Source organism: Mustela nigripes, chromosome 13, assembly GCF_022355385.1.
Source record: "Mustela nigripes isolate SB6536 chromosome 13, MUSNIG.SB6536, whole genome shotgun sequence".
NCBI classification, from domain to species: Eukaryota; Metazoa; Chordata; class Mammalia; order Carnivora; family Mustelidae; genus Mustela; species Mustela nigripes.
Window position 1 is genome coordinate 75,615,443 of NC_081569.1, and position 26,175 is coordinate 75,641,617.

The 26,175-nt window shown below is 33.3% G+C and overlaps 1 protein-coding gene across 2 annotated transcripts in view; it reads right to left on the reverse strand.

Moving 5' to 3' along the window:
• Window positions 1-1,765: 1,765 nt before the first annotated feature.
• NOVA1 (NOVA alternative splicing regulator 1) overlaps window positions 1,766-26,175 on the reverse strand; it is a 144,793-nt gene continuing 120,383 nt past the window's right edge. For both annotated transcript variants that reach the window (XM_059373026.1, XM_059373025.1), the window contains one exon: window positions 1,766-4,841. In XM_059373026.1, the coding sequence (XP_059229009.1) occupies window positions 3,837-4,841 (1,005 nt within the window). In that variant the 3' untranslated portion in view covers window positions 1,766-3,836. The remainder of the gene's footprint in view (window positions 4,842-26,175) is intronic.

Sequence of the window (26,175 nt, forward strand, 5' to 3'; positions counted from 1 at the left end):
AGAATGGATTAAAAAAATGTGATTATCAGTACCTTTGTTGAAATCTATTACCACCATTAAAATTTCCAAGGAAAGATAGGGCCTGTAACATAGGGGTTCCATTCATTGTTAAATTACTAAAATCTACCAATTTAATGCTTTCATACTGTTTATTTTTTTCCAATAGAAAAATAAATCTCATACATTAGAAGTGGTACACAAAAAACTGGGATAAAATTTATCAGATTCTTGATAGCACCATTTACACATTCTTAAAGTAAACATTAATATGCACTTTCTTAGAAAGCGATATAAATATATAATACAGGACTTGCTAACCTCTGTTAACCATCTGAATACGATGGAATAATCTATCTCTACTGTGCAGGTAGGCTGTGCATGGTGGTGTGGCAATATAATTTTAAAAGTTTGTTACAGATGTGATGGGAAGCTGGAAGGAGTCGAATAAGCAGAAAAAAGAGCTTAGATCTATTGTAAGCAATGAGTCGAAATGAGCCGTTACAGGTTAGAATTTATCTTTGTTTCTGATCATTCAATGAGAAAATGACTTCCACAGAAATAGATACATTTAACTGTTTCAGGAGTGGGGTGGGTGAGGTGAAGTAGGATTGAAAGTCCTACAGGTAATAGCAATAACTGGAAGTGCAGACGAAATTGGTCTTCAGTGCAAAGAGGAAGGCAGCCGTTTAAAAAGTCTAGGTGCAATGTTGTGGTGCTGAAAGAAAAGCTCCCAGTGATAAAGGAAAAAAAAAAAACTGCAATGCAACTTCAAGCAGTAATTTTGTGGTGCTGAAAGGACAGCTCCCAGTGTTGAGGAAAAGATCTTGGATCTAGAATGAGGTGTCCAATCTGTATGATAAACAGCACACTGTGTCTCAGAGCGCCCATTCAATCTCAGTAAGTAAATGAAATATTGATTGAAAGTGACCCTGAAACAGAATGCATTAAAAAGACATAGAAAGCTGCAGAACTGAGGTAATTCGTATTCAGCATGTTCACCAGCCTCCCTATAGCAAAACAAGTCTATAAATAGTTGCATTTCATAAGATGTTTGGCCCTTGTATCATCAGTTTTCTCCATTTTGGATCAGTATAGCTGAACAGCCATTGTTACATGCCTACCTGTGGCAGTTTGAAGCCATACTAATTTTCTTCCAGTAAATTAAAGCATCACATCACAAATCAATTCTACATGGTCTATAAATTTCAGAGAATAAGTTTTTAGACAGCATGAAGCTGATTTACACATAATGCACACAAACCCTTATCTGTTACCATAAATTAAAATGTAAATATCTTCAATTTAGCTTTCAGATTTAACTAACATATAACCATGCCAACTAGCAAAAGTTTAAAATTCCCATTTACAATTAAAATTGAACTGAGTGCATTTTCAGCAATACTAGCTAGTAAAATACACATAATTGTTTAAATGGTTTGGCTTCAAAGTAACATTAAATTCCAGATGAAATGCATGGGCTCCACAGTGGACTACTGGAATTTTGAAATAAAAGGTTGAAGATTTCCTACGACTGAACAAAACATTTTAAAGACCCAACATTTGAAATGCTTCTAATACACATCCTATATCACTTCCTTTCTCCTTTTCAACTAAGTGGGGCCCCAATCTTTGCCTTTGTTCACTGCTGACTCTGAGACAGCACGGTGAAAGAAATTTACATAGATATTATTTACTGTTAATGTATTATAAATGATCTGAGACTTGTGACATGCAAGGAAAAAATGAGACGGGAGACAAGTGATGCTACATGATGAACTAAGCACATTTATAATGATAAAATGAGTAAATATAATAGCGGCAATGCTAACCACTGATTCCACGAGATACACTATTTGTCAAAACTTACACAGCTACAGAGTATCGACGATAAATAGTCATTACCAATTAACACAGTTTACTACAGCTTTTCTCTTTCATTTAAACAAGCATATCATTCCCTTTTAAAATCATTCTCTAAATAAATATTTAGAGATAGAGAACTCTAAATGAAATAACAGTCCAATGTTAAAAACTAAAAAAAAAAAAAATGAATCTACTCTTACAGTTTGACAGAAATGAATTATTAATAGTGGAAGGGGAAGGGATCAGGAAATAATTTCAAGTTCTCAATGTCCAAAAGTAAATTGCACAGTAAATCAATATGAAATGAAGAGTCCATATAGTTCAATGAACAAAAGGGAAAGTTCATGAGGACAAAGATCACAGTTCAGAGAGAGGCTGGACGAAATTCAGACATGGAGCATCACACTCATTGTTCTTTAATTGGTTGCACAGAAAGGAGCAGCTGGGATGCCATTTAGCTTGCTAGGATGGACGTAATCAATGGGTTGAAGTTGAGATGGAAGTAATTCTCTTTTGTAATTCAGTTGCTCAGCCAGATGATCCAGAGGTAGCCAGCATTTTATTTTTGTCCATTGAATTTAAGACTGCATGCACAGCATGAGGAGGTGCTTGGGGATGGATGCCCCTATGAGTGGCCTTGAGTGGGCAAACTCAGAGGTTAACAGATGGTGTGTCAAATGGCCTGGACAGTTGGCACTCAGGAGAGGTACAGAAGAGGGTGACAGTTGTTGGGTCTTGGGAACAAAGGCTTACTTTGAAATGACCTGTCAAAAAGCCTGACAAAGGTAGATCACACTACCTCTCAAGATAAACTGCCTCTTCTAAATAAGCATGCAGGAAATACTGTCTGGTTGGTGACATAAAAATGCTCCACAAAACATGCAAATTACCGAGTATTAGAAACTGCATTGGCTGCTAGCGCCATGCTGCAAAGACTCCATCATGGGAGCAAACAGCTAAATCACAGATAGCTTCACAGTAAAATCTACATTCACAATACTAATAGGTTTCTAGTGTTAACAAATTATACACAATTATAAGCTCTTAAAATGCAACATACTTATCAAGCAGTTGCAGATAATGAAACATTATCAGCTATCAATAATTTGTTGGCACTTTCACTTTTGTTTATAAAATTTCCAATACACTGTACCACAGTTATGTGTCTAAACAGTGAGGATGTTAATGGAGTAATGACTGTTCTACTGGCCAGGCGATGGGATCAGTAGTGAATTCAGTGCTTAAAAACAAATGTACAAACCTCTGAAGAGGTGGGACTCCATGTGAGAACTTTTGTTGAACTTACAAATGATGAAGAATGGGCCATGGCCAGCATGCAGCATTATTTCCATTGTCTAGTTCAGATGGAGAACAGGTGCTTTTATTGATCTGTAAACTTACCAATATAATTTTCCACAGTTTTAACCTTTTAAATATTTTACAGTGCTTTTATGCAACTATATTGCTTTTTGATCATTTTAAATTTAAAACTTATTTTCAAAATATTGTTTCCTACTTCACTGTGCCCTAAGCAGGAAGTAAGACTTACATGACAGTGCTTTGGCCTCACTCCATTTTAGGTCACTGACCCCACCATACTCAACCTAACAGTAGTTAATTTAGTGTTATCTAGAACTAATACTGAAAACTATACGCATATCCCTGTCTACATTCAATCATTAAACTACAATAATGCTGGTAAAATGGCAGGCTTAAATCTTACACTAGAAACACCTCTGACAAATATACACAAGCAAAGTATAGAGAACAAAACAGATCAAGAAAAAATTCTTTCTATGAAACATCTGGTAAAACACATATTATTTACATATACACATTGTCAACATAGTCGCATTCATTTGCATAATTATATATTAATAACAGAAAAACTTCACTTCTGCAAAGTACAGTACATCCTTCTTGAAAATGGGGTAAAGGAGGGGTTAAAATAATCTGATGTATAATTGGGGCGCTCAACCCACTTTCTGAGGATTGGCAGCCCGCACTCCTTGCTCATATGTGATCCTTTGTGTAATTAAATACTGAGCAGCCTGTGTTGCAGCTGGTGTTCCAGTAATGGTTACCTTCCGATTCCTTGTGCCAGGTACGAATTCTCCTTTTTTGGAGATCTGTATCCTTGCACCAGTCAACTCCTGGTATTCCACTAATGTTTTCCCTCCTTTGCCAAGTATTGCACCAACTAAGTTTTCTGGCACTGCTATTTCAACTACATCCTTTGATCCATCTGTGGATTTTTCTGTTCCTAGAATGGCACTGGCAGCTAGGGGAGAAGCAGCTCCAAAATATCCATTGGTTGCAGCAGTAGCAGCAGCCAGGCTACCTAATGCAAATGTCCCCGCCGTACCACCAGCTGTGCTGCCACTGGCTGAGGCTTCACTGGCATAGGTGGCCAACAAATTGGCTGCTGCTGCTGCTGGGTTGGCACTGGCAGCTGCTGCAGCCAAGGCCCCTGTTGCTGCTGCTTGACTGAGACCTAAACCTAATGTGTTGAGATTATATCCGTAGCTGGCTAAAGTATTAAGTGCAGAGGTGATGGCCACCAGGTCATTGCCTGTGAAGCCCGATAAGACTGCTGGAAAGGCTGCAACGCCAGCAAGGTTAGCATGTCCTAAGAGCCCTGCGGCTGCGGCAGCAGTTGGTAACACTTCAGCAGTGTTTGCATAAGGAGATCCGGTTGGATTGGAATTTGCCACTGGACCTGTAACATTGGCATAACTGATATTGAGACAGCTGCCACTCTGTGGATCCTCTTGTATCTTCTGGATGATAAGTTCAACAGCTTTTCGGTTTTGTTCAGGTTCTCCACTCACAGTGACAACCCTCTCTTGCAAGTTGATCCCATCAGGTTTCTGGGAAAGCTGCACCCAAGCCCCTGACTGCTCCATTATAGCCTTCACAGTAGCACCTCCCTTCCCTATTATCAGACCTGCTGTGCTGTTGGGAACTATAATCTTTACCTGTAATTAAAAAAAATACGTATAAATAATACTTCTGTTTTGCGCATACACATTATATTACTTTACTATCCTAAAAAAGTAAAACAACAAATTGAAAATTAATTTAAACATAAGTTATGAAAGATAGAAATACCACAACTTCTAAAGTGACTTTTATCGCATTTTAATACAAGTATCTTATAAAAGCAGAACGTCCAAAAGCAAAAGCAATTTTCAGTTTAAAATATTAAAAATTTTCCTGGAGTCCTTGTGCATTGCCGTAGAAGTTTTAAGAAATTAGTATGTTCTAAAGAAAGGATATCATAACTATACATCAATGGTAACATTTTTATATAGCTCCAAAATAAAAATACTGTTGATATTCTTCACCTAGTGTAGCTTTAAGAACACCTTTGGTCTAAAACGTATAAAAACAAAGAGTACAGGATTATGATGCAAAGTTAGTAAAGATAAAAGTACTAAAGTTCTAGCTCGAGTCCCTTCTGAAAATTAATTTCATGTTCCTTATTACCTAGCAATTTTTGTATTATTCAAACCTTACTTGTTTCATGACTAATATTTTCAGAGAGCAAAAAGATTATTACTAGTGGTATTTTGATTTTTGGACTAAACTGACACACAACACATAACTTTATAAAAATAACAGGTATTTAAAAAAAAACCCAGATATTTCTAAATAATTAATATAAAAAATTTCAATCACTTTAGGGAGGTGAACAATGATTTGAATATGATATTGCCGGGATGTTCTACTTAAATTTGTAAAATGACTATTTTAATTAGATAGGTAATTCTCTTTTTTGGCAGCTGTAGCTACATTTTAAAAAATAGGGCTTATAACCATATTATCAAAGGTTACTGAAAATTTACTGGAGTCACAGGAATAATTACGATACAATGTGACCATATGAATAGAGACATTTTAACTAATTTGTATATCCATTCACAAAACCTAGACTATTTGGATTTATTTAATTATAGTCAAATACTATTGTAAAAAGGATAAAATCAGGTATTTCCCGTAACCCCTGGAATTAAAATATAAATATTAAAAATTTTATTTTGGTAGCACAAAGATATGCATGGCACTGTTTTATGACTCAGTAGATAAAAAACTGGGAGGGTTGTGTCACTGACAAAGCACTAAAGTAATTGCTTTCCTTGTTCTGGATATTAAAACGGGCAGGCTGAAGAACTTGTTGAAATTTGAGCAGGAATTTAGATGAGATATTCTATGAAAATTTCATTAACTAGTTTTTAGCATGTATTGCCATGCTCTCTTTAAAACAGAGATTTGGTAAAAATATTTTAAAGAAATACAGCCATGCATTTCTGGCAATTTTGCTCTTCAAGGTAGAAACCAGTCGAAGTATAAATTCGAATTTTAGACTGTGTCACCTCATAAATATATTTATATGTATTAACATACATGTACACACACACACAACTTTTCTTGCCACATATATAAATTTACAGGAACAGATTTTTTTTTCATTCCAATTTGTCTATTGAAAAGAATAGAAATTTTATTTTATTTTATTGAAATAGAATTTTATTGAAAAGAATTTAAATTTTCTAGAAACATTTTTTAGGAATATCAAATATATCCTTCATATTCCTCCTGATTAAGTGCATTTAGTTTTAAGAAGTAGGATGAGAAATAATTTTTAAAAACATATTAATTTATTAATTTTGTTCACAGACTTTTTTGTAAAAAATAATTTGTCTGAAATGCTGCAGTTTGTTAAAGTATAATAATTAGAAAGTTAAACCATGATTATTCCTTACACTAATTATAAAGATGAATTAGAATCATCTTTACATTTTATCCTGTGCACATGAGTATTGGGAAAATTTACTTTTAAGGCTTTAAATATCAGAATGCTAAATATGATTGTATTTTATAAATAAGCACTTCTTTCCAAAATCAGAACATTTTTATATAGTTGAAAACATTTACATATTGGCAAGCTGTGGTTTTTAACACAATTTTTATGTTTTAACATAATTTTTATGAAGAAAAATACACTAATTTTTTATGTAGTAATACTAATTTCCCACAAAATATTGGGAAATCCGTAACTTTTCTTTTTTTGTTGTTTTTTTTAAAATTTAATTTAATTTTTTCAGTGTTCCAAGATTCATTGTTTATGCACCACACCCAGTGCTCCATACAATATGTGCCCTCCTTAATACCCACAACCAGGCCCTCGGAATCCCCCAGCTCCTCCCCTCCAAAACCCTGTTTGTTTCTCAGAGTCCACAGTCTCTCCTGGTTCATTACCACTTCCAATTTCCCCCAACTCACGTCTCCATTAATTGACCAATACTTTCTTAAGAGTTGTTCTTAAATTATTTTAAATTCTAATATCGCTATTGTTTTGCCCAATGTAATGATTACCTCATGATTATAACCCAAGAAGAGAAGAGCACATGAAAGGTAAACTATGGGAACTATCCTACAGACTGTCAATAAAAAGCAATGTCTTATATAAATTTGTAACATCCATTCTAAAATCACCTGAAGCTTCTATGAGATGTATGAAGATATTAATTTATACTACTCTGCACACCAGTCTCATACCATATTTACTGCATACACAGCTTTTTTGTAAAAACCTTAGTACTAGTTCTATGCTTCCACAAGAAGTTGCTGATGTGTGCACAGCATTGCTATTATTGCACATTAGTTTCTCCCTTCTTTTCTTGTTTTCCCTTTTCCTTTCTTTTCAACATTCAAAAAAAAAAATTCTGAAACAACACATAGTTCAGAAATGTTGTGTGAACTTCTCATAACTGTAAGCATCTTCCAAAAAATCTGTCACTTTGAAAACTGAAAAACTACACCATGCCATCTATCTTTATATTAAAGATGTGCTTCTAATTCAAATTACCATCAGACTATACACACAAAAGATATCTTCATGTAATAAGTACTATTCGCTGGATTTTATTTTTAACTGTTTGAAATAATCTTCTATAAATTACTGTCAGCCATAATTGCTATTTTACAAAATACTGATGTGGTTCCCAATTTTTATTGGTAGATTTTATATTTGTCCACATATAACTACATAAAGGTGGGTTGCGATTTAAGAGAAAACATTACTGACTGTATATTAAGATTTACAATAGCATTTCTTAACTTTAGATAGTAATAATTCTGCATAAGGTTACTGATCTCAGATATCAAATTTAAAAATTAAAGAAAATATAAATATAACAAGTTATTAAATCAATTTTTTTTTTAAATGTGAAAACTTAAGAGCCTAGTCAAGGGAACACGTCACCTAACTTTTATTTTTGACCCAAGGAAATGAAAACCTCTCAGATTTATACTTTTTTTCCTTGAAGACTTAAAAAAAATATCTATTTGCTCACTTAATCTAATATGGATGCAAATCAGGAAAGAAAACTCTCTGAAAAGAGTAAGTTGAGACAAAAAGAAAAATTGGCCCATATGCATAGTATCTTAGAAAAAGTAGTGTTCTATCTCCATCTTCTGTATCAGATCAGAGCCAAGAAATGAGGCATTAGTGTGGAAGCTTGGAGATAATGGGCTACTGAATACTGGGTGGGGGAGGGGAGGGAAAGAAAGGGTGGAAAATTACAGAAGATGGCTACTTGTTTATTCCTTAGACATAGGAATATGGTATTTACCAAAGAAAAAGTCTGTGCACTAATATGTTTGCTTTCCCAATGAGACGATAAATAGCAAATTTTGGTTAAATGTATGGCTTCATTTTCATTGGTGAAATCTATTCACACACTCAAATAAGTAAAAATATACTATTTCTAAGGAACTGAGGGAATTAAAAAAACCTTTATCCTAAACAGCATATAAATTATTTGGTTAACACACACCAACTAAATCAGATAAGCTGTTGACAGCTACAAATCAGTTTTCAGTACTATGCTCTACAGTTGCTACCATCAGTTCAGTCATTTAAGGAATGCTTACTGAGTGGTCCAGGCCCTGTGTTGGGAGTTAGGAATAAAGACAATGATTATTATGTTTCTAAATATCTTTGACATCTTTGTTCTCTAAGTATCCTGTTCTTTTTTTTTTTAAATAATCCTTTTCTTTATTTATCAGACATTCCTGTAAGTTTGAACTGTTATCTCTATGTTGGAGAGTTTCCATTCACACCTAAACCCATTTTAATAGTGACCATGTGCGTAAGTACTGTTTTTAAAGAAAAAACTGTTTACTTAAATTTTCCCTACTTCTAGATTTATAATTATGAGAAGATTAACAATATAATTATGCTAATTTTACTAGTATCAACTGCTTTTCAGAAAAAAAGTAGTAAAATGACTATTTCTGTATGTGCAGCCAAAGAAGAACCTCTATGGGTATCCTATGAAAAGTATTAAAAGTACCAAATAGGTAGGCTTTAATGTTGATATGTTTCTGATTAAAAATAAATATTAAGCAAAACAAATTTACTCCTTTTCCAAATAAGAAGTAAAACTCATTATGGTGTTTCAATGAAAGTGTCTGTAATCATAATTTTTCATTATCATGGCAGGAAAATTATTTAATTATTTCATAAAGCCATACTTTCATATAAATTCAAAATAAGTTCCATTACAATTTAAGATATCTCAATTGACAATATGGACTATTTAAGGGCTGCTATATTATATACCACATATGCAGGGACTTTTATAAAGCAATGCCTAGCAATAGTGGATATCTTTCATTTATTCTGTCATTTATTCAGCCGTACTGATCTTCCCTCTTCTGGCAACAGACCCTAATTTTCCTTTAGGAAACACCCTCTCTCACTCTTAGTACATGTGCTTCAAGTAAGGCCGACAACCTTCCAATGCTCTAGGAGTGGAGACCTAACAGAGCCTGACACATCACAATTTCCACAACTTTGGCAGTTACAGATTTGGGATTGTGGATGTGGCCCAGGATGGTCCAATGAGTTAAATTTGGTAAAACCGATGGGACAGAGATACCTGTGTTTCTAATCTGGTAGAGCACAACCCTGACATTCCTAGTGACTATCTTGCCACCCTATGGAAAGAAGAAGAACCAGCCTGAAAATAAAGTTAACCTAGAAAAGAGTCTACAGAAATGGAAAAAATTCTGACACCATTTTGGTATCTGAATCTAACCATGTCTAAAGCTAGCACAGATCAATAAAGTTCCCTTTTTAAGCCACTTTGCATTGGATTTCTATAATTTATAACCAGGCAAGTAGTAGATTAGAAAAAGGTTTTACATTCTTGTTATTATCCTATATTATTTGCCTATCCAAAAGAAATATGGACACTTTGTTGCATCTCTTGATGCTCTAAGTCAAAACATTATAGCTCTAGTAAAGAAACACAAGCGGATTCCTTAATTTACCTTTTACCAAGATATACCCAACATGATCTAATAAAATAAATATCACTTCCCTAATGTATTACAACTTAGGCTACTGAGGCACCATTTTGTAGTGTCCAACGAAGATGCATATGTCATTTTGGGGATCTATATTGAACTGAGGAGCAAAGTAAATTGAAAACTTTTCTTTTGATTATAGATTTTATATACATAAATATCTTCCTTTCTGAAAAGTACTGATATGGCAAAAGATGTACAGGACTGCTACATGAATACAAGTATACAAAGAGAACAAAAAAGCAACTCCTCTCTCTACTAGTCTGTTAAATCTACTCACTTTTGATAATCAAATCAAAGACAACACAGTTTTCATAAGCATGCATAATATTATTGTAAAATACCATGCTGTCTTTTCTTATGTATCTTCACCAGTCCTTCCCTCACCACTGCCAACACCAGGTTTCAAACCTGGAAGCCATCTGTGCCTTTTCTTGCTCCCTAGATCTCTACATCCTGTTATGTACTATTTTATTTTTTTCTCCCTGAAATGCTTCTTGCTCAAACCTACTGCTTTATCCTATCCAAAGAAATGCATGGTATTATAAAAAGAATCTAGAATAGGCAGTTTGAAGATATAGGCTCTCACTCCAGCTCTGCTGTGTGACCTTTGTCAAAATCACTTCAGTTGCATCATCTATAAAATCAGAAAATTTGGTAAGATTATGGATGAAGAGTTTTTATTTTAGCATCATAAAAAACCTTGCTCAACAGATGTCGGTGACAACTCCACCATTCAGTTACCCACTGAAGTATCTAGAATCCTTACGTAGACATTCCAAATTCTCTGTATCCTGTGCCTGAATTGTCTTCCCAGCTTCATCTTTTAAGACTGGTATACCATGCTGAATCCAAACTTTACCTTCTAGTTCTTGGATTTACTCTATATTAGTCATTTTTCCATGTCTTTGCTTTGTTATTTATACATTTGGTCCAAATGACTGAAGTGTTATCTACCTATATTCCCACACTGTTCTTTCCCTGAAAATACAGACAGTTTTTCCTTGTGAAATCTTCCATGTCCTGCCAGAACAGTTCAAATGCAGTATAGTTTGTAAACTCAATCCTTGTTCCTGAAAACCAAAGTGTCAAAATACTTTCTGCATTTATTATATTACTTATCCAAGGCTGCCTTATATTAGCATAGAACAGATATTTACCTCTCTTACAGAATTTTATCTTCCTGATGGGCATTATCTTATTTAATTTTGTATTTATTATTTGCACTTAGTTGACGTTATCAATTGGATAACTTTAAAAAATAAATCCAAAAGTGTAGATTAATAAGAACTAAATAAGCTATTTAAAAGATTCCATCACCCCCATACAGTCGTATGTAGTGTATGTGTGCACATGCGTGTTGTGTGTGTAAAATATGACATTGGCTACAGTAATTTCTTTCTAGACACATCTCTCCAGGCAAGGGGAACAAAGGCAAAAATAAACTACTGGGGCCTCATCAAAATAAAAAGCTTCTGTATAGCAAAGGAAATGACAAAACTAAAAGACAACCTAAGGGAGAAGATAATTGCAAATGAAATATCCAAGGGTTAGTATCCAAAAATCTATAAAGAACTTATCAAACTCAAAACTTTAAAAGCAAATAATAAAATTATAAAATGGACAGAAGACATGAACAGACAAGTTTCCAAAGAAGACACACAGATGAACAGACACATGAAAAGATGGTCAACATCACTGACCATGAGGAAATTACAAATCAAAACTACAAAAAGATATCACCTCACACCTGTCAGGAATGGCTAAAATCAACAATACAAGAAAAAACAGGTGTTGGCAAGAATGCAGAGAAAGAGGAACCCTCCTACACTGTTGGTGGGAATGCAAGCTAAGATGGTGCAGCCACTGTGGAAAGCAGTACGGAGGTTCCTCAAAGAGTTAAAAATAGAATTACCCTACAATCCAGCAATTGCACTACTAGGTATTTATGCAAAGAATACAAAAATACTAATGCAAAGGACTCATGCACCCTGATGTTTATAACAGCATTATCTACAATGGCTAAATTATGGAACCAGCCCATATGGGTCCATATGGGTCCATCAACTGATGAAAAATAAAGATGATGTGGCATAGATATACAATGGAATACTACTCAGCCATAAAAAGATGAAATTTTGCCACTTGCAATGATGTGGATGGAGCTAGAGTGAAGTGAAGTAAAATCAGAGAAAAAAAAATCTGATCTCACTCATATGTGGAATTTAAGAAACAAAACAAACAAGCAAAGGGGAAAAAAAAAAGAGAAAGAGGCAGCAAACCAATTAAGAGACTCTTAACTAGAGAGAATAAATTGATGGTTACCAGAGGGCAAGTGGCTAGGTGCAGGAGAGATGAGAAAAATAGGAGATGGAGATTAAGGAGTGCTCTTGTGATAAGCAAGTTGTATGGGAATCACTATAGTGATGTTTAATCACTGTACATCTGAAACAAATATTATACCCAATGTTAACTAACTGGAATTTAAATAAACCTTGAAACATTAAAAAAAATACAAGAAAAAAGATATACCTTGAAAATAGTAAAAAAAAAAAAAAGAGAGAAATCACTAATATTATAATAAATATTAAACTTGCACTATATGCCTTTTTCTTAAATTTTCATTGATGTACTATGTTTTTCCTATGATATTTTGTAGTTTCTTACTCACTAAGGTTTTGTGGCTTCTTAGCTATAAAAAAGTGTAGAACTTCCCTATGACCCTGCCATTGCACTCCCAGGTATTTACCTCAAAGAGACAGATGTAGTGAAAAGAAGGGCCATCTGTACCCCAATGTTTATAGTGGCAATGTTCATGGTTGCCAAACTGTGGAAAGAACCAAGATGCCCTTCAATGGACGAATAGATAAGGAAAATGTGGTCCATATACACTATGGAGTATTATGCCTCCATCAGAAAGGATGAATACCCAACTTCTATAGCAACATGGACGGGACTGCAAGAGATTATGCTGAGTGAAGTAAGTCAAGCAGAGAGAGTCAATTATCATATGGTTTCTCTTATTTGTGGAGCATAACAAATAGCATGGAGGACATGGGGAGGTAGAGAGGAGAAGGGAGTTGGGGGAAATTGGAACGGGAGGTGAACCATTAGAGACTATGGACTCTGAAAAACATTATGAGGGGTTTGAAGTGGTGGGGGGTGGGAGGTTGGGGGAACCAGGTGGTGGGTAGATAGGGCATGGATTGCATGGAGTACTGGGTGTGGTACAAAAACAATGAATATTGTTATGCTGAAAATAAATAAAATAAAAACAAAACAAAACAAAACAAACAAACAAAAAAAAAGTATAGCCAAACTGGTTGTGAAAGTCCAGAATACAAACATATCTGTGTTTACTTGATTAAGTTATGAACTGGATCAATACTATGACTCAAATGACAGTTTCTACTGAGTCATAATCACAATTTATAATTGATGCAATTACCTCCTATCCTTTGCCTTGCTTCAAGCAATTACATTTTTACTCCAGAATAATTAACTCAAAAAGTTTTGTGAAGATTGTACTTCATTTTGCATCTTTTTTCAAAGGGCCTTATTTTACTTGCCCTTTTGGCTGCTAGATATGAGAGAGAATGACAGACAGTACACCTCTTTTTTTGTGTCTCTTTGGAAAAAGACAGAAAATGAACGATTATGCCCATGAAATTTCTAAAGACAAATAATATTTAACTTAACTTTTCTACTTAATACATTGTTTCATGTTGCCCCTTGAAGGATTATTAAAAGTTTTTTTTCTTTTGATGACTGCTGCATATTTTATTTTATTTTTAAAGATTTTATTTATTTATTTGACAGACAGAGATCACACGTAGGCAGAAAGGCAGGCAGAGAGAGAAGGGGGTAAGCAGGCTCCCCACTGAGCAGAGAGCCTGATGCGGGGCTGGATCCCCAGACTCTGGGATCATGACCTGAGCCAAAGGCAGAGGCTTTAGCCCACTGAGCCACACAGGTGCCCCAGAGTGCTGCATATTTTAATGATACATCACATCACATTCCAGAGAGGGGTAACTTAAGTATAAGAAAAATAGGAAAAACCAATATTTTATTGGTAAGAACAAGGAAAAGAAAAGCACTTTAAACTATTTCTGTTATGTCGAGATGCTAGTACTCTAGACATAATTATGTCAAAAAAGAAAAAAATACTAGAAATCAAATAACTATAAAGAAAACACAAGGGTTGTAAATGATAAACATTTTAGGGCAGCCTATTGTTTACAAATGAAAATAATTTGGAGCACTGTCATCTTAATGCTTACTAAACTATATTTTACTAAAATGAGGTTAAATTTCTGGAAGCCCATTTGTCATCATTGTCCATGTGTGAAATTATCAAAAGTCTCTTAGAAATTATTATTATTACTGTTATTATTCTAAATCATCTCATCTTAGACAAGCTTTTTCAGAATATATGTAATAAGGTAATTGTTTAGTGTTCTTAATTCTGATTAGTGAAAAAATGTATTTGAAATATTTGGGGTTTTAATATGAAAACTAATGTTTTCAATTTAATATTCTAATGATTTTAATGTCAATTCAAAAAGTGAAAAATATCTATGAACATTAAAGTAGGGGCTGTGTTCATGGAAGTGGATAATGAAAAGGGATGAGAAATAAGAGTAGAAGGAATCAAGAATTCTATTTTGGGTATTTTGAGTTTGAAATCCCCATCAGACATTTAAGTGTTGATATTGAGTAGGTGATTGGCTATGGGTCTAGAGATCAGAGGAAATTTGAGAGTTAACATAGAGATAGCTATTTAAAGCAACAGGAATGGATAAGGTAGTCTAGGGGACCATAAAAGTAACTAACAATTCCTTAAATAGTGAACAGTAAATAACTGTGTTTGACAAGAAATATTACTCTGCTAAAATCAATCAAAGATATTCAAGGTAGATCAGCAAAATTAATCACTAAAATAAAGTGAATCATGAATGGTCTGCTAATCTTTTTCTTTTAAAAAATGTGTGCCAGTATGTATTACCTCTTAGAAATCACTTTGTAGTACACATTAAGTTGTAAAATGAACATAATCTTTAGTTTCTCTCCTTTTGGGATCCTTCTGGAAAATAACTCAAATCACAGAAAATTTACACACAGAGCAGTGCACAGGTACTACATGCAATTATAAAATATTGTGGAAAATGACACAAAATTCTAAAATTTATATAAATATGTTACATAGACTTGGATTAGATAGTGTAAAATTATATGCAGGTAAAACTGAAATGAAGGTAATAGTAGAAATCGAATTTCAGGTGAGCTTTTTTCCCCTTACCATATAGACTTTGTCTTATTTTAATATTTTAAAAGCAGTTTAACAAAAGGAAATTAAAAAATTACTCCCAAACTAGGCTGCTGAATAAATAAATCTTGCAAGAGCAAAATAAATAATTTGTTTAAAATAGTTTTAGTAGATTTCCAGTATTCACTACATAATTTTTTTTTTAGTGTTTATTGTGTGCCAAGTACTGTTCCAGATGTTGGTGATTTTATAGAAGTGAATAAAAAGGATAAGACCTCACTTTATGAAACTTACAGTCAGGTGGTATCATAAATACTACCAAATATTTAAATTTATATTATAATATTAGTCGAGAGATGACAGGGGATTTAGAATATACTTTTAAATTTTAATAAGGAAGCTTAAAATCATAGTTTTAAATAAGATTCATGTAATTAAAATAAATGCTTGTTTATAAAGACCACAAAGGTAATTTTGGAATTTAAAGGTTTTTAAAATTCTGAGTTTATTGATGGACTGATTTGACACTCTATGATGTAACCAAACTAATTAGATATTTTTAGAAGTAACTGTCTCAACTATGTTTGAAATCAATCTCTACTTAAACTTATGTAACTAGATAATTAATCAAAAAGGAACCTTTTATATTTTGGGTTTTAAATTTTGTTTTTATAAATTTTTGATTAAGCCATTTTTACCATTAAAATTATTACTTAGGTGGAAAGATTGATGTGCCATATTTTTACAAGACTTAAGCTATTTTGAAAGATATCTTTGAAGTCAAATATAGGTGCTTGTAGGTATTTTAGATTTTCTAATCTTGTTAATACATTTCTTATATTTAATTTTACCAATAATTTTTCTGAAGACAATACTTATTTTTTAAAAACAAACACATTTGCATTTCAGTATCTTACTAGTAAAATTTGATAATTTATTATCACAAATGACTATTGTTAAGAAAATGAAAATCCATAAATCATTCTTATTTAATTAACACGGGATAAACAAATATTAACTAAATAAAAGGTTACAGAAGAATGTCTGTAATTTAACAAACTGTATTCTTAGTCACAAAGCTAAGCTTTTTACCTATATGTGGACTGAAGTAGTTTACTTCTATTTAATGAATCATAAATAAAAATACATTAATTTTATAACTTCTATTATTTGACTAGAAACAATCCACAGTTAGTTACTGAGATAAAGACTTCCTTTCCCAGAAATATTTTTAAAGAGTAACTTAAAAACTGTATCATCTAATTGAAGGAAAAAAACCAATAGGTAAATAAACGCTTAATAAAATGAATTATAAAGGTGTTAAGTTCAGAAGAAAAGATGTTTTTAATAAGATCAACTTATTATTTCCTAGAATGTTCCCTAATCAAAGAAAAAAAAATTAGAAAAGTTAAAAATGAGAAACAATTTTTTATTCTATAGTGAGCAGGAGTCAAATTCTCTCATCTGGCAAAACTATTCTTTAAAAGAAAATGCAAAGACATTGATTCCTATTTCTAAGCATTTTAAAAGAAAATTAAAATGTTGAAAATAAACGATAACTACCCCTTTTATATGGCTTATATGGCTTTATTTGAAAGATTAGGAAAAAAATCTATTTAGCTGTACACACACACACAAACACACACAGCAGAAGGACTTATACACATCTGGAGCAAAGAGCAATCAGGGTTTTGGTTATATAAACACATGTATAATGTTCTGTATTGAGAACATACTGTGGTATAAGAACTACTAAAACCAAAACTACAAGGAAAATGTTGATGAAATACACAAATCACCTTTACCTAGTAGGCAGTCCAGAAAGACAGAGTATTGCAAGCCTGCCTACTTAGGAGCCAATGCCTGATTTATCTACAGTATGTAAAATAAGCAACGTTACAGAGTGACTATCCATTCTTTTCTCCTGAAGAGTACCACTGTCTTCAATCAAAATAGGTGAAAAGCCCTAGATTTCCCATAAACATGAATATATCTTCATATGAAATCATACCTTCAAAAGTGACTTTGGAAGGTCATATAATCTGGTATTTACCATATGATGTGTTATAAACATATAAATTATGTGCTTTCAGCAGCCATCCTTGTCCTCAGGCGGATCCTCTGATTCTCATCACTGGGTGTGAAGAACACACTATCTATAACATAGCAACTGAGCAAACTTAGAAGTTTGCAATGGAGCAAATATGGTCAGGAAGCACTGATTTAACCATTTTGGGCAAGAATATTGCTAAACAATCTTAAAAGAATACAACTTAATCTGCATATAAAGATCTCCAAAGTAAGAGAACTCCTGACCAAACTTGGGAATCATCAAAGACTACTAATGCTATCTGAAAAGATAACTATCCTTTGTATAATAACCTTTCATAGATTTAAATTGTACTAGTTAGTAAACTCTACTGTTCTCAAAGCTAAACCTAACTCAAAGCTAACACCTACCCTTCAGCTTCTGCACAAATCTAATACTTTTCTTTAATATTTTTCAAATAAAGTGTGTTATTTCATGAAAAAAGTTTTCATAATTAAAGTTTGAGAGATGAAACAGTGTTAATATTGTACACAATCATAATCATTTTAGTCAACTAATATGCAGTTTTCATATGGTAAACAACTTCAGAAAACATTTCTCTAATTTTTTAAACATACATGCACAATCTTGTGCTAGACCTATTAAATTAAATACCTCCATAGGTAGTTTTGATGTGAAGCTAGGAATGAGAACCTTTGACAGATTAATTAAGAAAGAATGAAGAAAAATATTGTAAATATTACACATTTTAATTTGACATAATTTTAAAATATGAAACAGTTGTCATTTCATTTGCTAGTTAATAAGTGCCTTCTCTAGGCCTGAACCCTCTCTCATGATCCTTCTTAAAATTCCTCAATAAAGCATTCCATGACTATTAAAAGAAGGAGCCAAGTAGCTCAAACAAATATATGATGTCAAAGATGGTCTAATCTTCCTTTTGAGAAATTCCCACTTTCTATTCTTTAAAACACAGTATAAATCACAACTGAAGGCATTATTTTCTCCATCTTGTTTTACATTCTCTTAGTTAACATTTTAAAAACAAAGTAGAGAGAAAACAAAACAGTTAATAATGTTCATAATCCTTATCACCTTGATGATACACACACACAAGATGTTTTTTGACTATTAAACATAGGGTCATATGTGTCTTAGCAGCTTAATATTCTTTAGGTAATATATTATGAACACTATTCTAGGCCAAAGTATGAGGTTTTAACTCATTATTTTTAATAGCTTTACCACATAATATTCTGCAACACCATAATTTATTCAGTCATTCTCCTGTTAAAGAGGTCAGACTTTTTCCTAAGTTTTGCCACTGCAAATAATATTGTAATATACATCCTTTGTCTCTATATTCCTGTATATTGGTGCATTAAGTTTTACTGGATGAATTCTCAAACACTGCAATTTTGTAGCATTTCTTACTTATATCAACATTGTATAAGAATTATTATTTCCCATATCTGTGTCAGCACTTTAAATTTATAAATACACACGCACACACACACACACACACACACGTTGTATTCCCAAAGTATGTGTATTACTAACACACATAGAATCTTATCTATTTGTTAAAAAAAAGTAGAATGTTGTGGTACTGATTTATATTTCCCTGATGCCTAGTGAGGTTAAATATGTTTTCATATGTTCATTGGATATTTCTATTTCTTTTTCCATAAAGTGCCTTTTCATAATCGGCCTATTTTTCTCCCTTCCCCCCCATATAGGAGTTCCTGTAGAGTTATTAATTCATTGTTATATGTGTGCAATGTATCTTTTTCCAAAGATACTGCTATTTTTGCTTACTAATGGTGTATTCTGCCATACCAAAAATATAAAGTATTTATATCCCAAATCGTAACTTATTCCTTTGTTTTGGGTTTTCTTCTTGCTTAAGAAAGCTATCCTAAACTTTATTTCAAACACTATAATTTACAGTTTCAATCTTGAATTCACCGAAATTTATTTTTGCATATTGTACAGGGTAGAGGTCTAAATTTATTTTCTTTCAGGTGAGTAGTCAAGTATATCAGCACCATTTATTAAATAAAACATCCTTTCTAAAATAAATTAAAATGACACTTAAATATTACCCAGGACCAGACAGCGTTCTAAATGCTTTTCATGTATTCATTCAATTTAGGGATCATGACAACTCTGACAAGCTAGGCACTGTTGTTACCCACCTTTTACAATGAGAAACACAAATGGCAAAGTTAAGAATGTTTCCTCAAATCAGAAAATTAGGAATTGGCAAAGATTTGACTTGAAGCCATGAATTATGACTCCAGATTACCGTTCTCATACTGCCTAAATGATACTACCTTTCTTAATGTATAATAAAATACGGTAAATTTCCGTATATACTTAGATTCCTGAAATCTCTATTATGTTTCACTAACTATATCTATATATTCCTTTTATTTATGATAGCTTTATAGTAAATTTTAATAGAGTGAAGTATGTCATCCTACAAAATATTTTTCTTGAAAATTCTTTTATTAATAATAATAGCCTTATGGTATTTCTTAGGCACTTGTTTTTCATATGGATATTAAAATCACTTGCCTTTGTTTCTCCTACAAAACTAAAAAAACTTGGAAGAAAATGAAAATTACAATACATTTGCATTTTAAAGTATTGATATTTTTAATCATCTCTTCCAAAATTTTTTAAAGTCTATTCATTAAAGAAATGTTTTATGTACTTATCTGGAAATTGTACATTCTCTTAATAGGGATTCTATGCCTTTTTGGTTCAGTTTATTCTTGGGAAATTTTGAAGATTTAGATATGTATATGATATACACCAAGAAACTGCCCTCAAATATTAGCAATTTTTTGAAATACTAGCATTTTAGGGGCGCCTGGGTGGCTCAGTGGGTTAAAGCCTCTGCCTTCAGCTCAGGTCATGGTCCCAGGGTCCTGGGATCGAGCCCCACATTGGGCTCTCTGCTCCGCAGAGAGCCTGCTTCCTCCCCTCTTTCTCTGCCTGCCTCTCTGCTTACTTGTGACCTCTGTCTGTTAAATAAATAAAATCTTAAAAAAAAAAAAAAAGAAGTACTAGCATTTCATAAAGCTCTTCCTAGTAATAAAGTACTTAAACTCTTACTGTATATAACACAATTAGTAAGTTCACTTAAAAAGAACATTTGGATTTCACTATTTTTCTAGAACTTTCTCAAACACACTTCTAAAGAACACTACCTTGACATCTCAGAGACACACATGCTGAAGGAAATGAAAATTAATTTTGATATTTTGGTAGAGAATTATGACAATTCTTGAGACAAGAGATAAGAGCTTGACTGGCTTTCAAACTGTGTTCTGAGTAAAGCAGAAGTCTAATGAAGAAGGCTTTGTCTCTTTAACTTATTAACCTCTTTATTCAATACAGAAACACATAAACACAGAGAACTAACTGGTGTTGCCAGAAAGGAGGGGAGGAAGGATAAGTACAATAAGTGAAGAGGATTAAGAATTAGAGACCTCCAGTTATAAAATGAATAAGTCACAGAGATGAAAAGCACAGCATAGGGAATAGGGTCAATCATATTGTAATAACGTGGTGACAGACAGTAACTACACTTTTCATAGAATTGTTGAATTCACCATGTTGCACACCTAAAACTAAATTAACATTGTATGTCAACCAAACTTAAGTAATAAAAATTTTAAAAACACCCTTTATCCAGCTGGTTTATATTTTTGGAGAACTTATATTCAAAATTTCATTTGAAGAGATTTTCAAAAATTAAGTTTTAAACATACAGGTTGTAAGCCTGCTCTCCTCCTAATACTAGTCATTCAACAAATATTTATTAAGAACCCATTAAATTCCAGATTACTGCTTCTGATACATAAGAGAATAAAACAAAGATCCCTGTTCTCATGCAACTTACTTTCTAGGAAAGTGAGAGAGACGATACACAGCAAATATGACAATACACAAAGTACATGGTATTCTATGAGGTGATGGGAAAAAACCACAGGAGTACTGGGAGAAGAGGGAGGCCAGTTTGCAGTATTATATAGGGTGGTCAGATAGGCCTTATTAAGTTTATTTTGAACTAAGACTGGATGGCGATTAAGGTGTTAGTCAAGTAGATCTCTAAGATAAAAGAACTTCATGCAGAGAGAAAAGCAAGAGCTAACTGCTGAGGGGAGAGCATGCCTAATGCCTGCAATGAAAAGCAAGCCGGACAGTTTGGCCTGGGGCAGAGTGAGTGGGCAGGTGAGGTAGGAAATGAAGTGAAAGAGGTATTGTGGTGAGGGCCAGACCTTGCAATTTAATGGGTGTCATTAGGGCTTTTGGGTTTTACTGAGTGAAATGGGAAACTATTACAGGTATAGGCAAAGGAAAAACAAACAAAACAAAACCTGACACATTTTAGAAGGAATACAGACTTTATGGAGAGCAAAGGTACAAAGGTAGGAAACCATATATGGAGGCTGTTGCAATAATTCAGGCTTGATTTAGGATAACAGCAGAAATAATGAGAAGTGATTAGGATTCTACACCCTTTTTTAAAGGTAGAGTCACTATTATTTTTTATAGGAACTGAACTTGGGAGTACAAAAGAAAAAAGATGAGGGTGAATCCAAGATTTCTGTTCTGAGCAAGTGGATGTATGGCATTGTCTTCCAGTAAGATGGTAAATGCTGATATAGTCGGAACAGGTTTGGGTTAGTTTTTGGATTGCTGAATTTTAGAAGTCTATTAGATATGCAAGTGAAAACTGCTGTACAGGAAACTGAATACGATCTATAGTTTCATGTGAGACCTGGATTAGAGATAAGTATGAACCTAAGTTATGTGGAACCTGAATCGTACAATTTTAAGAGACATCTTTGGGAAATGCATTCAAAATTATGAACACAAAAATAGGTACAGTGTCTTGTCATAAGCTTGAGTAGATGAGAAATCTTAAGGGTTAAGTTTCATTGGTTCATAGTAAACCCATCTCACACTAAAGACATAAATTTTATAGATTGTCAGCATATGAAAGCCATGGTATTAGACAAGGAGAAAGAAAAGTATAAATCCAGATGTCATTTCAAATATTAAGATGTGGAGCACTCCCAATAGTAAGTGGGATGAGGGGAGGAACTAGCAAATGATGCTGAGACAAAGCACAGGATATAATGCAGGAGACAAATCAAGAGTGTGCAGGATCCTGGAAGCCAAGTAAAGAAGGCACACCAAGGAAATGGAAGTGATAAATTATGACAAATATTGTTGATAGGCCAAGTAACAATGTGGACTGAGAACAGACAGCTGGAATTAGCAGTGTGGTCATCATTGATGTCATTGGCAAACACAGTGTTGGTGGAACGGTGGAGGAAAAAAATCTTGTTGGAGTGGATTTAAGAAAGAGCGGGAAGAGAGATACTGGAAAAAAGTAGAGAAAATAATTTGTGAATTTTTCTACAAAGGAGTATAAGGATGGGGCATTAGTTAGTGGGGGAAGTGGGATTGAAAGAAGTTCTGTTTTGTCTTTTAAGATGGGAGAAAAAAACATATATGTACGCTGATGCAATGATTCCACAGAGACAAAAAACTTGAAAGATGAAGGAGAAAGAAGGAAGAACTGCTGAAGGGATGTCCTTGAGTAAAGAAAGAAAGATGAGATTTAACGTGCAACTGAAATTACTGGCTTTTGGTAGGAGATGGTAAGATAATAGCACAGAATGTGCTATACTGGCTCAGTGAAGTAGGAAGTAAGGTCATCAGTTGGGAATGGGGATGGAGTAAGAGATATTGTGGGGTTTGTTATGGCAATTCTTTAGATAGCCCCATGATCTCTGCCTCCTTGGTGCTACTTTTTGTGCAGTTCTCTCCATTTGAACGTGGGTGAAAATTGTGACTTGGTTCTAATCAACAGAATGTGTCAGAAAGATGGAAGGTCAGTACTGTGATTAAGTTATGTTGTATGGCAAAGGAGGTGAGAAGTTACTCCTGTAATTAGGTTCAATATATAAGATTCCATCTTGTGGCACACACCGAAGAAAGATTCTCCTGCTGGCTTTGCAAGATGCAACCAGCCATGGTCAAAGTGCCCACTGGAGAGAGTGTCATACTGCAGGGAACTTGGGCAGCTTCTAGAATCTGAGGTTGCCTCTTGCCAATAGACAGTAAGAAGTCAGCACCCTTAGCCATACAACTGCAGGGAACTGAATACTACCATCAACCTGGATCCACTTAAAAGGGGATTAGGTTAGGCTCCAGTCAAGCTTCTAGATGAGAATGCACTTCTTCCAGTACTTTTTGCAGTTTTGTGAGCTCACGAACAGAGAACTTGGTGAAGAAGTGCCTGCATTCTTGACCCATGGAAACTAGAAGATAATAAATGGGTGCTGTTTGAATCACTGCATAATTTGTTACACAGCAAAAGAAAACTAACACAGGGGTTAAAAGAAGAGAACTTACGAAATAGCCATCTAGAAAGTAAAAAAGTGAATGGGCTTATGACTGAAAGAATTAAAGGTCTATTTGAGCTCTACAGTCATGAATTTAAAAGACCAGCTGAGTTTTGCCTGTGTTCTTCTGTAACTACAGCAAGGGTGCTAAATACGAGTCACCTACTTTCATGTTTTATTATATCTTAGTAAATAATTTCACATTCATCAGTAAATAAGCAAATGTCTATAAATTACATATTTTTGCAATCATTATTTTTCCTTTTTATCTTCATGAAATTTGAGAAGACTTCTAGGAGAGCTAACAACCAGGAACCTAAAATTAAAGCTGGAATTTAATTTTTAGCACCACTGACTGATTAGCAAAACCATTTTGTTGAATTTGGAAGTGACTGAAAAATTTAGTATCAATAACTTAGAACTAATGATCAAACCCAACTCAATGTTTTTTATTTTGTTTTTAAGGTTTTTGAAAACATATTGCTTAAAAAATCTAATTATATTTATTATAGCTTTATATTTACTTCATACTTAAAATTTCATACGTAAGAAATTTCAAAGTTGTACCTTACAATATGTGACACATGCAAAAAAAAAAAAAAGTCCAAGTTGTAAAACTATTAGCCCTACTAACATTTCCTTCTTACTAGGGAAGTAATAGCAGTTTGCTTTATCATTAGACAACATACAACTTAGTACTCTCACTAGTGAAGAAAATAACTGTAGAGCAGTTTAAACTATCTAGAAAAAGAATACAGAGACTCTGCTTACAGAAATATTTTGGAGCTAAAAAAGCAGCAACACTAGTACTTTAGAATTCTTCTTTAGAGGGGAAACTCAGTTTTCAAAAGCTCTATGCTATGCCATTTACCGTCTTAAAGAATACTCTTTTTCATATCACTTGAAAGATACTTCAGAAAAAAATAAAATAAACATAACCTAACATTTATGGTTAACATTACATTCTAGATGCTCTACTGTTCAAGAACAATAAATTTATTTCCTTCTTCACCCCTATGAAGATGTTACAATTATTTGAATTTCAGAAAAGGAGAAACTGAAACCCAATTTACTCAGCAAGTAAGTGCCAGAACAAGGATTTGATCATAGGCAATTTGGCACCAGTCTTGACTTATAACCACCATTCTAGAGGACTTCTCTTTGCGACAGTCCTTCAGTTTTCAGGGGGAAATTATTATAGACCCACTACTGTATTTACAGTCTGCCACTCTGACCTGTGGAAATAGTCTAACCTGTAGAAACATGACGGTAGAAAAAGTAAAATTTAGTATGTACTGAAACACGTAATCATTTTTAAAATAATAGAAAAGCTTTTAACACTGAAACTGCAATAAAACTTTCTCTTTGGTATATTTTCTGTGCTTTTTACTTTTGGGTTTTCTGAATATTAATAGTCCCTTAGACCTTTTTATCACACTACTGTGATAATGTGACATCACTATAACACAGACTATTTATTCTGGAAATAGAACTCAATCATATCTTTTAGCTGTTATTGATGAAAATAACACAAACAGTTGTCTGGACATATTTTATATTGGTTTATAAAAGTTCACAAGGAAAAAGTTTATAGTTTTAACAGCAGAGGGTATCATATTAGCTGTAACACATAAAAATAATTTTCTTACAGGTTTAAAAGTTCATTTTAATTGTGGAAACTTTAAGATGATCATATTAGAACCCACTATTCTATCTTGATTGCTTTTACAGATCTAAGCTAGTATAGTGTGAATCTGAATCCACTGGGAAATACTGAGGGAATAAATGATGACAAAATACTAAAAAAATGATGGACAGTGACCATAATTCCTTTAATAAATTTAAGAATCTTGTTTGGTTCTTATATATCTTGCCTCAAGTTATCCAGGAGATATTATGCTTGTTTGTATAAAAACAGAAGAAACCAGAATATAAATAAAATATATTTAACAACTATAACTGCGTATAGTAGATGAAGTACAAAATCACAATGAATTATTATCTCAAATATTAGAAAAATAATTGGCAGAGGTGGACACAGTAACATACTGGAGGGTTAAAATATTAGTAGACTTTATAAACTAGCCTTTTTAAGAAATGATTTAACAGAAATTCACATGCACATGAAACTAAATAAAAGAAAATACAAATCTAATTTCAAAGACCAAATTACTGAGATAGTTTTT